Source organism: Macaca thibetana, chromosome X (assembly GCF_024542745.1).
Source record: "Macaca thibetana thibetana isolate TM-01 chromosome X, ASM2454274v1, whole genome shotgun sequence".
Classification (NCBI taxonomy): domain Eukaryota; kingdom Metazoa; phylum Chordata; class Mammalia; order Primates; family Cercopithecidae; genus Macaca; species Macaca thibetana.
The window spans coordinates 7,990,094-8,005,243 of NC_065598.1; the positions used below are offsets into that span (position 1 = coordinate 7,990,094).

At 39.1% G+C, this 15,150-nt stretch overlaps 1 protein-coding gene across 3 annotated transcripts in view; it reads right to left on the bottom strand.

The window, feature by feature from the left end:
* The window catches only part of ANOS1 (anosmin 1), a 217,397-nt gene that overhangs the window by 39,148 nt on the left and 163,099 nt on the right, over positions 1–15,150 (bottom strand). For all 3 annotated transcript variants that reach the window (XM_050777712.1, XM_050777714.1, XM_050777713.1), the window contains 2 exons: positions 3,747–3,952; positions 1,774–1,915 (listed from right to left, as the gene is read on the bottom strand). In XM_050777712.1, the coding sequence (XP_050633669.1) occupies positions 1,774–1,915; positions 3,747–3,952 (348 nt within the window). The remainder of the gene's footprint in view (positions 1–1,773; positions 1,916–3,746; positions 3,953–15,150) is intronic.

Genomic DNA, 15,150 nt, shown 5'->3' on the forward strand with positions numbered 1-15,150 from the left:
CACTATATTTATAGAAAAGTATGGAACATATTGCTATATAGTGCATATATATAGTGTATATAGTGTATTACAGCATATAGTGTGTGTATATGTATAATATAGTATTCCTGGCGTTAGACACAGTGATGTCATAATTCATAGGCACACAATTTCAATGTGATGAGTAGATGGATGAATGGATTAAAAATGAATGAGGTTACTAAACATATTTCCATGAGAACTTTTAGGTAAAATTTATATTGTACCGAGACTCACATACAAATCGACCATTTCAAGTCCATTTAATCTCCAAAGAGACTATTTCTCAAACAGAAATCTCTGTTTCTGGACCATTTTTTGAAGCATTATTTCAAACAAACCTGCCCATTTGGATCCTACGTTTTCCCAGGGGTGGAAGGTAATTATGAGCAACCCCTGTGTCTCACTCTGCAAGACCAGCATTGCCTTTCCTAAATTCAGACAAATGTTTAACACATTCTTCTCCTTCTGAACGAGGCCCACCGCCCTGATCAAAGGCAGCTATGATGACGGGGTCCTGCTAGCCTAAAAAAAATCAACATCGAAGGAGCCCCTGAGACAAAGGCCTCCTCCCTCCTACTCTCATTTAATCTGTCCCAATTTCCTGAAACCTTGCTAGGAGCCTCTACATGGAAGTTCTAACCGGTATCGATGTTTGAACAAAGCCAGAAACATCAAGTAACTTATTCTCTGACTCTGATATGAGTGTCATATAAGACTCTTCTCTTGTTTTGCTCAGTTCCCAGCAAACATACTAACATACTAGGTAAGAAAAAAAGAAACAAGGAAAAGCAATATGAGAAAGATTTAGTAACTTCACTCAATGGAGTATCAGGTAACCTTTCGAGCAGTAATTATGACCACTGTGTAGTACTAAGAAAAACAGGCATGCCACATCACTTTTTGTGTTCCCCATCCACTCGCGTACATACACACACATTATTCTCAGTACTATGATATATTTTGGTGTCTGCCTTCAAAGTGCCCAACTTTGATTTGGGAGATAAATACATAAAATAATTGCACAAAAATAAGTGTATTGTATACAGAACTAGAGAAACACTGTAATCCCAGCACTTTGGGAAGCCGAGGTGGGTGGACCACCTGAGGTCAGAAATTCAAGGCCAGCCTGGCCAACATGGTGAAACCCTGTCTCTACTAAAAATACAAAAATTAGCCGGGCATGGTGGTGCGCACCTGTGATCCCAGCTACTCAGGAGACTGAGGCAGGAGAACCATTTGAACCCGGGAGGCGAAGGTTGCAGTGAGCTGAGATCATGCCATTGCACTCCAGCCTGGGTGACAGAGCTAGACTCTGTCTCAAAAAAACAAAACAAAACAAAAAAACAAAAACAACAACAAAAAAAAACTACAGAAACAGTGGAAGCAGAAATGACATCAATTTGTAACAGTTTAACTGTATGTATTCGCCTTAAAAACAAGTATGTAATACACACATGTACACGTCATGTAAACATAAAAACAGTCAATCTGTTAAAATGAGACAAGTTTTCTTAAATTTCCATTACAACACCAAAATTGCACCTACAATAGATAAAAACCATAAGAAAGAATTCAAAAGTCAAACTGTTTTGTATGTCATAGTTTAAATACTATAGTCACATGCGTGTGGGTAAGAAGACTTGCCATGTAATTATTCCAAATCAAAGACTCACTCTCCCTCCATTGTGCCTTGATGTGATATGGTGCCCGTCAGGTCACAGTCATCTTGAAAAACATGACACAGTCACTTACTGTTGGTTGCATGTGTGGATGTGAAGTGAAGGGACACCTTCGCACTCTTCAGCCGTGTCTGTCCCCAGTACGTTATGGCTTGCAATTCCACAACATAGTCACAGTCTGGCTGGAGTTTCTCCAGGGTCACAGAATTTTGAAACTAGAAATTAAGAGAATATACCCAAAATGCATTACAAACCTTCCATGTCTCTCATCTTCATTGCAAAATCTCGTGTGTCATTATGAAGCATACCAACTTCTGATTTCTTTTACCAACTTTTCTATATCTTTGGAATCTGAAAATTCAGTTTTACTACAGATCAAAATAAACTTCAGGCCAGGTGCCATGGCTCCTGACTGCAATCCCAGCACTTTGGGAGCCTGAGGTGGGAGGATCGCTTGAGCCCAGGAGTTTGAGACTACCCAGGCAACATACCAAGACTGTCTCTACAAAAAAAAGAAAAAAAAAAATTAACTGGGCATGGTGGTGTGCACCGTAGTTCCTCAGGAGGCTGAGGCGGGAAGATTGAGCCCAGGAGGTTGTGGCTGCAGTGAGCTGTGATCGCACCACTGCACTCCAGCCTGGGCAACAGAGTGAGACCCTGTCTCAAAAAATATAATAAAATAAAAACTAAAAATAAACTTCATAGAAAGGCCAAATGTATTTCAAAAATACTGTTTCTAAACCAATTAGTGGTCTCAGATAACATGGAAATAAATCATTCTGAGCCCTCTGCACTCTGAAACACCACCTCTCAGAGGAAAGGGAGCTGTTTGTAATAAAGTAACAGAGGTTTATGTTGCCACATACCTGGAAAAATTATGAACTGGCACTAATTGTAATTCTTTGATATCTGTTCTAAATTTTCTAGGAGCAAATTTCCACCAAAAGCTATACAAAAGAAAAATTCACTTGACAAAATGCTTCAAGGTGCTTCATTATTTTCTGTCATAATGTACTGGGCGGGGGCTGGAGGGCGGGGCCTGTCAGCATGTCATCATGTCACCTTTTCCTCTAGATTCCTAAGCGACTCCCCAATTTCAGCTCTTTCAGCTCATGAGGTAAGTGTGCACTACCACTGTCATTTGTAGCAAAATCCTTCAATATGAAAAATGGAACTGTCATAAAATTTCATAAAAATAAAGTGAAAATAGTATAATGGCTAAATATCAATGATACAGACTTTTGAGGCATGTTTTATAATTCTGAAGGGCACAGATATTGAAATCTTTAGCCTTGCTATCTTTTCATTTCTAAACATTTATCTACGAAATTCAACTTTATAAGTGACAAGAAAAGGTCTTTATGTAAATTTTATGACAAGATAAAGGAATGTATACTAAAAGGAATCCAAGTAACTATTTTTATGCAGTAAGCATTTCAAATAATACAAGATGATTGATATCGTAAGAATCTCACTGCAGAAAATGGTTCAATGAAGATTTTATTTCTTGGCATCTGACGAATAAACCACTCCAGATCCTTTTAATCAATGAGAAGAACATATTGTGACATGTGCCCTTCCTAAGCTGTTACTGCTCAGTGATTAGATTATAGACGGAAACACCTCACAACAGAAAAGCCATGAATATCCACTCTTTCATTTACAAGGATCTCTCTCTCAAAAAAAAAAAAAAAAAAAAAAAAAAACCTAAAAGTAAAGCACATTTTGCATAATATCATTTTCTATGGCCAGACAGGTAAGATGGAGATCATTTAAACTGTTCCTTTGATTTCCAGAGTTGTGACTGACATTTAGATAGGAGGAGGTCAACGGTCTAAATGCCAATGCTTCTGCCTAAAATATAAAAGGCAGAACAGCTGGCATGACCCTGCATTCTGTGAACTTCCTTGGTAGACGTGAATGGGAGGGAAGCTTTCCTGCATCCATGGCCTCTCTCAGTTCAGCAGAGGCCTCTTTTCAGGCCAGTTGCCTTGAGTTGAAATTCACTCTGTGGGAAGAACAATCCTTCCTCCAGTTCACACTCACCCCATCCGTAGTCTTTCTCCGCTTCTTCTTCGTTGGGACAAGAGACTTACTGCTGACTGTCCAGCTCCAAAAGACCTTGTAGTGATGCACAGGGATGTCTGGCTCCTCAGGGAGATCCCAAACTATAGTGATGGTCACACTCCCATCACTGTTGACGGTGGAGTTGGCCAATCGGAGGTTAGCTGGTGCTGGTGGGGCAGATGGATCTGAAATTCCAGTACAAAGACACATCATATGAATCCACAAAACTAACATCTTTGGACATGTAATGACTACAGGGTCAACACGTGAAGCATTGCTTTTTATAGGTAGGAAAGCTGAAAACGGGGGTGAAGGGGCATGGTGGCTCATGTCTGTAATCCCAACACTTTGCAAGGCTGAGGCTGGCATAGCTCTTGAGCTCAGGAGTTTGAGGACAGCCTGGGCAACAAAGTGAAACCCTGTCTCTACAAAACATAAAAAATTAGCTGGGCAGGATGGTGCATGCCTGTGGTCCCAGCTGCTCAGGAAGCTGAGGCGGGAGGATTGCTTGAACCCGGGAGGTCAAGGCTGTAGTGAGCCGTGATTAGCACCACTGCATTCCAGCCTGGGCAAGAGAATGAGACACTGTCTCCAAAAAAAAAAAAAAAAAAAAAAAAGGTAAAAGAAAAGCAAAGCTGACAACAAGCAATTAAGTAAGATCTCCTTGTCAAGCCTCGTATTAAAGGATAGTCTATTAAACAGTAATATAAATTCGTTTGGTCCAAATTTGTAATACAGAAGGATCGTTTTAGACATTTCCATACCAGGGCAACCCAGCCAAATTTTTACTGTGTTGAAATTGACACATTTTGGTAAAATATAGTATAATTCAACCGGGGTGAATTGACATTAAATAGGTAAGCAACAAAGAATCACCTTTTAACACTCTGAAAAGGAAAAGAAATTCAGCTCACACAAGTAATTGTTTTCATCTTCATGCCCTGTAGCTAGCGATTCTTGCATCAGCTAAGAGCAATAAAGCGAAATCAGAAAAGAAAAAAAATTAAAACCTGTACTATTTTTTATCCACATTGCACACTGGATGACTTACGGATAGCATTCATTTTTGTGATTGTACTATTTCTGGTTTGTCTTATTAACGAAAAGCTTCTCAGCTGTCAAGAGAAAGATGAGGTGCTGGAATTACCACCTCACAAATATCCATTGAAACTATATATATGAAGAAGACTAAATATAGCAAAGCTGGAGGGTCTTTACTTCATTTTCTGTTACAAATTGAGAAGTGGAGATGCTGCTCACCACCAGTGATTTACAGAAGGTTTCATTTCAAGATGCCATCATGGGAAGATGCTGTAAATAATTCTAATTATAGTACCATCTGTGTTGGAGGCTCAAAAAAGTCATATCTAACTTGATATAAATGAAGAAGACTGGAGAAAAAAAATCCATGTTTTTACTCTCAGTCATTCGTGGTTTTGGAATGATGGAAACATAAGGTATTTTTTGAAATGTATTGCTTTCCTCTATGATATATCATGTCTGAACATTTAGTTAGGTTAGTTCCTTTATTTTCTAAAATAAGAAAGCTTCATAGTATTTTTTAGGTAAGAGGCTAATTGAAAGCATATTATGTGATACTGCTAGTCAAGTCATTCTCTCTTTTTTTTAAACTAACTTTTATTTTCAGTTCCAGGGTACATGTGCAGGCTTGTTACAGAGGTAAATGTGTGCCATGGTGGTTTGCTGCACAAACCAACCCATCACCTAGGTATTAAGCCCAGCAACCATTTAGGTGTTCTTCCTGATGTTCTACCTCCCCACCTCCCCCAAGCAGGCCCTGGTATCTGTTGCTCCCCTCCATGTGTCCATGTGTTCTCATCCTTCAGCTCCCACTTATAATTGAGAGCATGCAGTCTTTCATTTTCTGTTCCTGCATTAGTTCACTGAGGATAATGGCTTCTAGCTCCATCCATGTCCTTGCAAAGGACATGATCTTGTTCCTTTTCATGGCTGCATAGTATTCCATGGTGGATATGTTCCACATTTTCTTTATCCAGCCTACTGTTGATGGGCATTTGGGTTGGTTCCATGTCTTTGCTATTGTGAATAGTGCGACAGTGTACACAAGTGTGCATGCATCTTTATAATAGAATGATTTATATTCCTTTGGGTATATACCCAGTAATGAGATTGCTGGATCAAATGGTATTTCTGAGTTAAGCCATTCTCAATCAACATCAGGAAGCTCTGGAATGTCCAAGACTTATACTGGGATATGCTGATTCCCTGAGTGCAGGTGGGACCCAGAATTATGTATATCTTACATGAAACACACAAGTAATATGAGGTAGATGACCTGCAGGTCAAAAGTAGACAAGTACTGCATCAGGTGGCTCCTATGAGGTCTGAACATCACATATGTAAGGAGGAAATGTTTTTTTCCTCTTGTTATCGCAATGGGAAGCACCCCAGTAAGGAGATTTGGCAGAGCCATCTGAGGACTCCCCCAGTCATCAATATTCACAACACCGCTGATCACTTCCTTCTCTTAGAAATGCAACCTTCATTTGGTGTTCAGGACATTACTCTACTGGATTTTTTTTTTTTTTTTTTTTTTTTTTTTTGAGACAGTCTCGCTCTGTCACCCAGTCACCCAGGCTGGAGTGCAATGGCATGCTCTCGGCTCGCTGCAACCTCTGCCTGCCTGACTGATTTAAAAGATTCTCCCACCTCGGCCTCCCGAGTAGCTGGCATTACAGGCACCTGCCATTATGCCTGGCTAATTTTTGTATTTTTGTAGAGATGGGGTTTCACCATGTTTGCCAGGCTGGTCTTGAACTCCTGACCTCAGGTGATCCACTCGCCTCGGCCTCCCAAGGTGCTGGGATTATAGGCGTGAGCCATCACGCCCAGCCTCTACTGGATTTTCATTCAGTTTCAACAGAAGCTATTTTTCAGCCCCATGCTCCATGATCCTTAACATCCCATGATCTCTAGACAGGAGAGTGTTCTGCGTCTGAATTCAGGGGCCTCTCTCTTCTCATCTACACTCACTCTCTAGAGATCGCATCAAGTGTCACAGTTTTAAAAAAATCTTTGTGCTGATAACTTTCAAATTGATGTCTTCAACATAGACTATGCCCCTGAATGCAGATGCAATCATTCAAATATCAATACTCAAAAAAATACATTCCAGTAGCTCCACTTGGAGGTCTCAGAGGCATTCAAAACTAATGTGCCCCAAAGCAAAATCATGATCCCTACGCATAGCCCACCACCAACACACATCCCACCACACATAGCCTACCACTGACACCCCCATCACAGTACATGGGAATTGCTCTTTCCAGTTGGGGCCCTTGGCCCCAACCCTGGAAGTCATACATTTATTTTCCACTCACATCCCTTGAGCAAACTGTGTTAGCACTACCTTCAAAGTGTAATGGAAATTTAACTGCCTTTCACCACTTAAATGTCCTGGGCCAGGCCAACATCACCTCTCCCTGATTATTGCCAAGGGCTCACCACTGCCTCCCTAGAGGTTTTTCTGAATACAGCAGTCTGATGATTCTGTACTGCACAGTCCTGAATGCCCTGCAACTCATGCCTCAGTTACCTCCCAGAGCACCTTTCCTTTTATCACCTTCGCCCCTCAGCCCAGCCACACTGGTTCCCACGCTATTTCCTGGAGAGGAAAACTGCGATGCTACTAAGGCTTTTCCTCTCCCTTTGCCTAAACGCTTTCCTTGATGTCTCCACAGCTGGCTCCTTTCCTGCTGCAGGTCTACTAAAGGTGACCCTATTTTAAAAAAATAGCTACATATGCTTTGCTCCATTTACCAAAACAAAACAAAACAAAACACCATGATTATGCCTTGCTTCATTATTCTCCAAGCCCTTATTACTAACTGTTATGGTAAATACTGAGTGTCAACTGGATTGGATTGAAGGATGCAAAGTGTGGCTCCTGGGTATGTCTGTGAGGATGCTGCCATGGGGATGAATATTTGAGTCATTGGACTGGAAAAGGCAGACCCTCCCTCAATCTGGGTGGGCACCCTTCTAATCAGCTGCCAGTGCAGCCAGAATAAAAGCAGGGAGAAGAACGTGGAAAATTTAGACTGGTTTAGTCTTCTGGCCTACATCTTCCTCCCGTGCCGGACGCTTCCTGCCCTTGAACATCAGACTCCAAGTTCTTCAGCTTTGGGACTTGGACCTTTGAACACAGACTGAAGACTGCACTGTCGGCTTCCCTACTTTTGAGGTTTTGGGACTTGGACTGGCTTCGTTGCTCCTTAGCTTGCAGATGGCCTATTGTGAGACCTCATCTTGTGATTGTGTGAGTCAATACTCCTTAGTATATATAAACTCCCCTTTATATATACATCTATCCTATTATTTCTGTCCCTCTAGAGAACCCTGACTAATACACAAACTGACTTATTAGATACCTTATTTGCTGTCTGCTTCTACTCACAATAGTGAAAACTCCCCTGAGAGGAGGAATGTTTGTCTGTTTTTTCACATCTGTATCTCCAAGGTCCAGAAGAGCATTTAGCCCACAGTATGTCCTCAGTAATGAAGGAAGGACAGTCTTCTCCTAAACGTTAGCTTTGATTTGTAAGGTGATATTTCAGTTTCAGGTTCAAACCCTGTCAATCAGAATTGCTAAATCACAAGATCCTAAAGTGAATTGCAAAATCAAAGGAATGTTCTTCCCAGTTTGAAATAAAATAATTAAAGCAACCCCTCTTCCTCTGGTGTAGGAATCAATCCTTAACCTACAAAAGGGAGTTACCAGCCTTCCTGGGAGGGAACCTAGCTTACAACCGAATCATCACTTCAAGGCAAGAGAAGAATTAAAATGTGAGAAGATAATAATAGCTGTTCGTGTTCTCAGCAATGCACCTGAATGTCTATATGCTGAAAATAAGCAGTCATATGAATTTTGCAGATATTCTAGGCTCATAAGGAAAAGCTCAAAATAATCTCCTCTTCTAAAGAAACCCTTAACATTTAAAAAGGTCACTGAATTTGATCATCTTCTTTAATTTATGTTATTTATTACATCATTTCCTGCCCTGGAAAATTTTTCTTAGATGTTATCATAATAATCTAGAATAACATCATCTATTTTATGAAACATGAAACAACACAATTTAAGAAAACAACATTTGAGAAAATAATGCTTTAAAAGATATGAATTAATAATATTTTCTTTACATTTTCTCAAAAGGAAGGCCCATTTTGAGTTTACAATACCAAAATGGTGTACTTCCATTACCAAGACGAGGTACTCCCATCTCTTTCTCCCCCAAAATAATCACCATAAAATTGTAAAACCAGGTCAGGCATCATGACTCACGCCTGTAATCTCAGTGCTTTGGGAAGCTGAGGCAGGAGGATTGTTTGAGGCCAGGAACTCAAGACCAGCCTAGGCAATAGAGAAAGACCCTGTCTCTACAGAAAAAAAAAAAAAAAAAAAACCATAAAATTAACTGGGGCATGATGTTGTATGCCTGTTGTCCTAGCTACTCAGGAGGCTGAGGCAGGAGAATTGCTTTAGTCTGAGAGTTCAAGGCTACAGTGAGGTATGACTGCACCAGTGCATTCCAGCCTGGATGAGAGAGTGAGATTCTGGCTCTTAAAAAAATAAGAACAAAAAGAAAACAAAACCAAAAGAAAATGGCAGAGATCACCTGTTTATTGCCGTGATTCTCCCCTGTAAACAAGCCATTCATTCATCCACTTATTCACTATGGGGTTCAGGTGAGACAGGGTCAATCCAGTTTGTCTAATCTGAAGCATTTTAGTCAGTCCTAACAAGTTTCTATATTTAAGCCATTCTCTGCCTTGAGAATTGGTTCCCTACATTATGAAACAAGGTGTATTCATTTGGCTGAATTATACAGAATGTTTTCTTTCATTATGCATGATGTTTTAATTGTTTTAGAATTTTGAAATGTAGTTGGAGATTTCCATGTGAAATTTATATATATGTGTGTGTGTATATATATATGTGTATATATATACACACATATACACACATACACATACATAGATATACATATGCATAAATAGACAGTGGCTTATGAGAGACAAGAGTCAGAGAGGGAAACTCTATACTCTATGTTATTATAAAGCCCTCAGGAATTTTGCAACTTATTTCACGTTTTTTTAACTGATGAGGGTTTTAGGGGTCAGAGAGGTAAAGATATATGTCCAAGGTCATTCACATCATTGATGGCAGAACAAGGAGTGTGAGAACAAAAATGAGAGCAGAAAAATGGGGTTGAAGGTCTAACAATACATACCTCTACGTGCCACACTCTACATATATATTCCACCATCATAATGAGGGACAATATCCCTACAGAATGTAAAAATTCAAAGCCTTTTAATGGGAAAAGTGTCTGTTACAATAGTCTAGTGTAGGCACTGATAGGCTTTTTCTGGAAAGGGCCAGATAGTAAAGATTTTAGGTTTTGTGGACCATATGGTCTCCGTTACAATCACTCAACTCTGCCCTCATAGCTCAAAAGCAGTCACAGACAATATGTAAACAAATGAGTGTGGCTATGTTCCAATAAAACTCTATTTGCAAAACTAGGTTACAGGCCAAATATGGACCCTAGGCCACAGACTGCTCTCCCCTGGTTGGGAGAATTTCAAAAAGTGTGATACCATTAGGTTTAGGAAACTCGACATGAGCACTGTTTATCCCTAATTTTACAAACATACAGTTGTATTTTGTCTATTAAATGTTAACATTGTTGTTCTCATTTTAGAGATGGGGAAATTGAGGATCACAGTTTGATTCACTACTTCAAGAGCAGAGTTTGATTTACTGCCTCTTCAAGTGAGAGGGTGGGAGTCACACCATAAGACCAGTGCTCTCCTCACCCTTCCTCTGAGTCTCAAATCGGGCATTTTCCCCCAGCTCACTTCTCTTTCTGTTTGATGCCAACTCCCTCCTTATAATCTTCACAATTATCTGCAGAAACACACTGCAGAGAGCAAGCACATTTTCAGAGATAACTGAAGTAGGAAGGCTGTATTAGCTCTTTCTACGCTATACAATTAATGTGATTACCAACATAAAATATGCTAAATATTTAGCATGTATACCCAATTTCAGCCTTGGGGAAAAATAGTTCCTTTTATTGATGATCACATGGAACATTTGGATTTCAGAAAGATAAATTTCAGGTTTCGTCACTTAACCTCTTGTGTTTCATGCCACAAACAGGCAAAGTAACAAGCACGAAGGTTTGACACAATGGAAAGACTTTGAGCCTATGTTGGGTAAAGTGACAATAAAGTCACGTATCACCCTTGGAGAAATGCAGGCCTATTATTGCACTGACATGAATCTCATGGGAAAAGACCACTTCTGCTTGTCCCAGCAGAAATGCCATCACTTTTTCTGAGGCAGGCTCTTCTAGGTTTAAGACAACACTATTTGTTAAACACAGGAACCCATGAGGCTACAAAGAGAGCAACGAGTATAGATCATCATAAAGAAACATGCACATGTGCACATGGAGAACAATACCTATTTCAAGAAAATGAATGTTGATTTTACTTATTTCATTTCTACCAATAATGTCTATAGATTAAACTTCATACAGAAATGCATCGTAAGAATACCTCGTAAGGTATACTTGTGGTATATACTTGATGTAACTTTGGTCAAGTGCAGTTATATCTTAAAAACAATAATATAACTATGTCACAAAGTTTTCAACTAAATAGAAGTTTGGTTCTAATAATATTTCAACCTTTTTTTTTTCTTTCCAGACTTGGCAGTTGGGGTAGTGTTCCTTCTCCCTTTAAAAAAAAAAAAAAAAAAAAAATCTTAGCAAAGCTGCTGAAGCTACACTGCAGGCAAATTTCCAACTATTAAATAGTTTCAAGACATATGTACAGCCAAGCCTTTTGCCCATTGGAAATGGCACATCCCGAGCAGCTGTAGAACAGAGTAAAAAGTCATGGGTCCCCACGGGGCAACAGGGAACTTTATTACCATCAGTGATGTCTGCTGTAGTTTTACTGACACTCTGTAATGCATGCATGGAATAACATCCAGTGTGATACTTATATGCTGTGAAAACAATGCTGTCTGCTTCCTTTTCCTTTGTAATATATCCTATGCACATGGGGAAATAAGGAGAAAAAGATGGATGAAGGACTTGGAATTTGGAGGGAAATGAATGTAACAACCAGAAGATAATATGCTAGGTTAAGGATAATTTAAGTTGGATTTTTATGTTTCTTCATAAGATCCCTTAAAAGTGTGTTATTTTGTAGTGTCAAATTGATATTGACTAATTTCAAATGAACAAACATATACTTGCCCGCTTTTGGCAACATATCGAAAAAATGAATTTGGATTTTGCCTTATACTATCCACAAAATCAGAACTCTTCCTTCTTTTACTACCCATATTGACACACAGATGTAGTCACAGTAGCCAGAAACAAACACGTCATTTCCCAAATTCAGCAAACTGGTAAATACTATTTTGTAATAGGTAGTAGCTACTTAGCAATATATATTTCCAATGCTAAGCATGCAAAATTTTGTATTTTTGTATTTTGCAATTTTGTATTTTAAAATAACTATTTTTACTCATTTGATACATATCAGCAATATCAAGGAAAAGTTAAACACCAATTTACTGAAAAAGATAAGCAACTGCAACATGGAACCCAAAGGTATTTTTATATTTGTAACCCTGACTCCAAATTGGCCATTCCCCAAATCTGGGCTCTCTGTTGGTTAGACATTAGTGGTCTTCTCATTCCAAGAAGTGGACAATAACGTAAAGCTTCTCAGATTTTGGGAAATGAGAGAGGTGAAAATAAAAAACTAGAAAGGGATGCCTGTGTCTGATTATTAACTTTGTACCATAGAGGAAGAAGCTTAGGAATATTTAGTAATGTGGGAATTCCTTTTATGATTTCACCACATTTTATTCATGAAACTATTAATATATTTATTTTAAACCATAATTCAAAATGTATTAGATCCACTCTAACAGGAATCACGCTGATGTCGAGTTAAACAAGAGGTAAACAACAGATGTTTTCAGGATCCCGCCCTGACTTTCTTGTGCTATGCTGCTTCAGGGCACATCAACTCAACTTCTGAATGCCCTCCCACACCTCCTCACCTAAGGTTGTGTCTGGGCTCAGAGCAAGCTCTGCCAGCATGCAGACCAGATACGCTAGGAACAGCTGCAGACAAAGATTGACTTAACACCCTTAACCCCCCTCCAGCGAGGAGTTCTGAGGTGTGTGTGCTTCACGCTAGCTCCCTGAGTGCCCAGTGGAGAGGAAGCTTAGGTTGCCTATGGTAAATAATTCGCCCTTTATTGTATTCTTTCTACACCCTGTCCTACTTCCCTTCTTACCTACCACATTCCTGGATCACTTCCTAAGTAAACTGCTCACACTCAAAGCCTTCACTTGGATCAGGTTCTGAAGGTGTCTGATCTTTGATGGGCAATCTCTATTTGTTGAAATTTGTGTTTCAAAGCAGCAAATATCAACTTATGTAGGAATATGAAGACATATCAACATCTTGTACCCAGAGGTTTCATGTTGTTTGTTCCAAATGGAATGGGATAGAAAAGTTTAGGCAGACCCCCGGGAGTGACCTGTGAAGGTAACTTACTATGTGCAAAGATGCAGTCCCATATTCTAAATAAAGCAACACAAAGTAGAAATGAGCACTAGGCATTCATCGATTAAACTGTTATTCATTTTTAATTTCAAAGCCAATTTCCCATCTCAAGTACCAGGAGGAAATACAGTATAGACAATTTAAGTAGGCAAATATAAAAATTATCCCAAATGCTAACAAAAATTAATGATTTTGCCCATCCTATATTTATGCATTTTTTCTGGAAGAGGTAAGAGTTAGCAATAAAAACATTCAGAACTGGTATTCACCAGGAAAACAAAAAGCATGAAACTAATTTACTGATCTATGAATAACTTAGAGTTTTCCATAAAAATAGATATGTTGAGTTAGGTCTAAGTTATGGGAAAATAAATGACTTAAGAAGAAATTAAATAGTAGCCAATCCATTTTGCCAAACATGGACTAATTTTGTATATAAAGAAGATAAGGACAAGAAATTTGGCTTTTCCATGAAAATCAGCTTTATAGTCCATGAATCCTATGCAGTGAGCCTAAACTAACTGGAACTCATTTTATCTATTTTTGCTGTTTAATTTTACTTTTATTTGCTGAGATATTCATGGTAGATGAAAAAAAATAAAAACCCTTCCTGTTTTCCTTGACCCAGCCTTAAGTTATCAACACTGTCTCTCTACCCAAACCAAATACAATAGATAATTGCTTACTTCTTGCACAGACTACTACCTTGGAAGTGGTGACTGTTTTTTATAAGTAATTTTAAACCACCGGAAGACTGGCACACTTTCAATTCTGGAGCAAACAGGGATAAATCGGCATTTACTGAATGAAAATGCACCATTTTTTGAAACACCGCGGTCATTGCAGTTATTATTAAAATGTTGTTCTATCTCTCACTTTGACAAATACACCTGATAGGGTTTGGCTGTGTCCCCACCGAAATCTAAACTTGAATTGTATCTCCTAGAATTCCCACAAGTTGTGGGAGGGACCCAGGGGGAAGTAATTGAATCACGGGGACGGGTCTTTCTCGTGCTATTCTTGTGATAGTGAGTAAGTCTCATGAGATCTGATGGGTTTATCAGGGGTTTCTGTTTTTGCTTCTTCCTTATTTTCTCTTGCTGCTACCATGTAAGAAGAGCCTTTCGCCTCCCACCGCGATTCTGAGGCCTCCCCAGCCATGTGGAACTCTAAGTTCAATTAAGCCTTTTTGTTCCCAGTTTTGGGTATGTCTTTATCAGCAGCATGAAAACAGACTAATACGACACCCAAAATTTACATTTCCATATGTCTCAATTTGAGATGCATCCCAAATGTTAGTTCTTACAGTCTTACAAACCAAAAATGTAAGCACTGAATTCATAATGGATTCCATTATATTTTCAGTAAAGATGCACCACAGAATTATGGGAGTTTAACAAATCAGTAAAACGGTGGAAGACAAACCCTCCAGGATATGTATAAAGGAGACTTAAACAGTACATTAACAAGATGCTGCCACATCTTTCCCTACCTTCCTCAAGTTCATCAAAAGTAGAAAAGACCCTCACTGGGAAAAAATGTCTGTAACAACTTTTTTGAAATATATAATTTCCATACCATAAAATTCTCTCATCTTAAGTGCTCACTGACATTCTTGTATTTACTGTGTTGTGTAACCGTCACCATCACTGGGTTCTAAAATGAGTCCGTCAACCCAAAAAGATTGATCCTTCATCCCTTACTGAGAAAATTTAAAGGTAGAAACAACATTTTC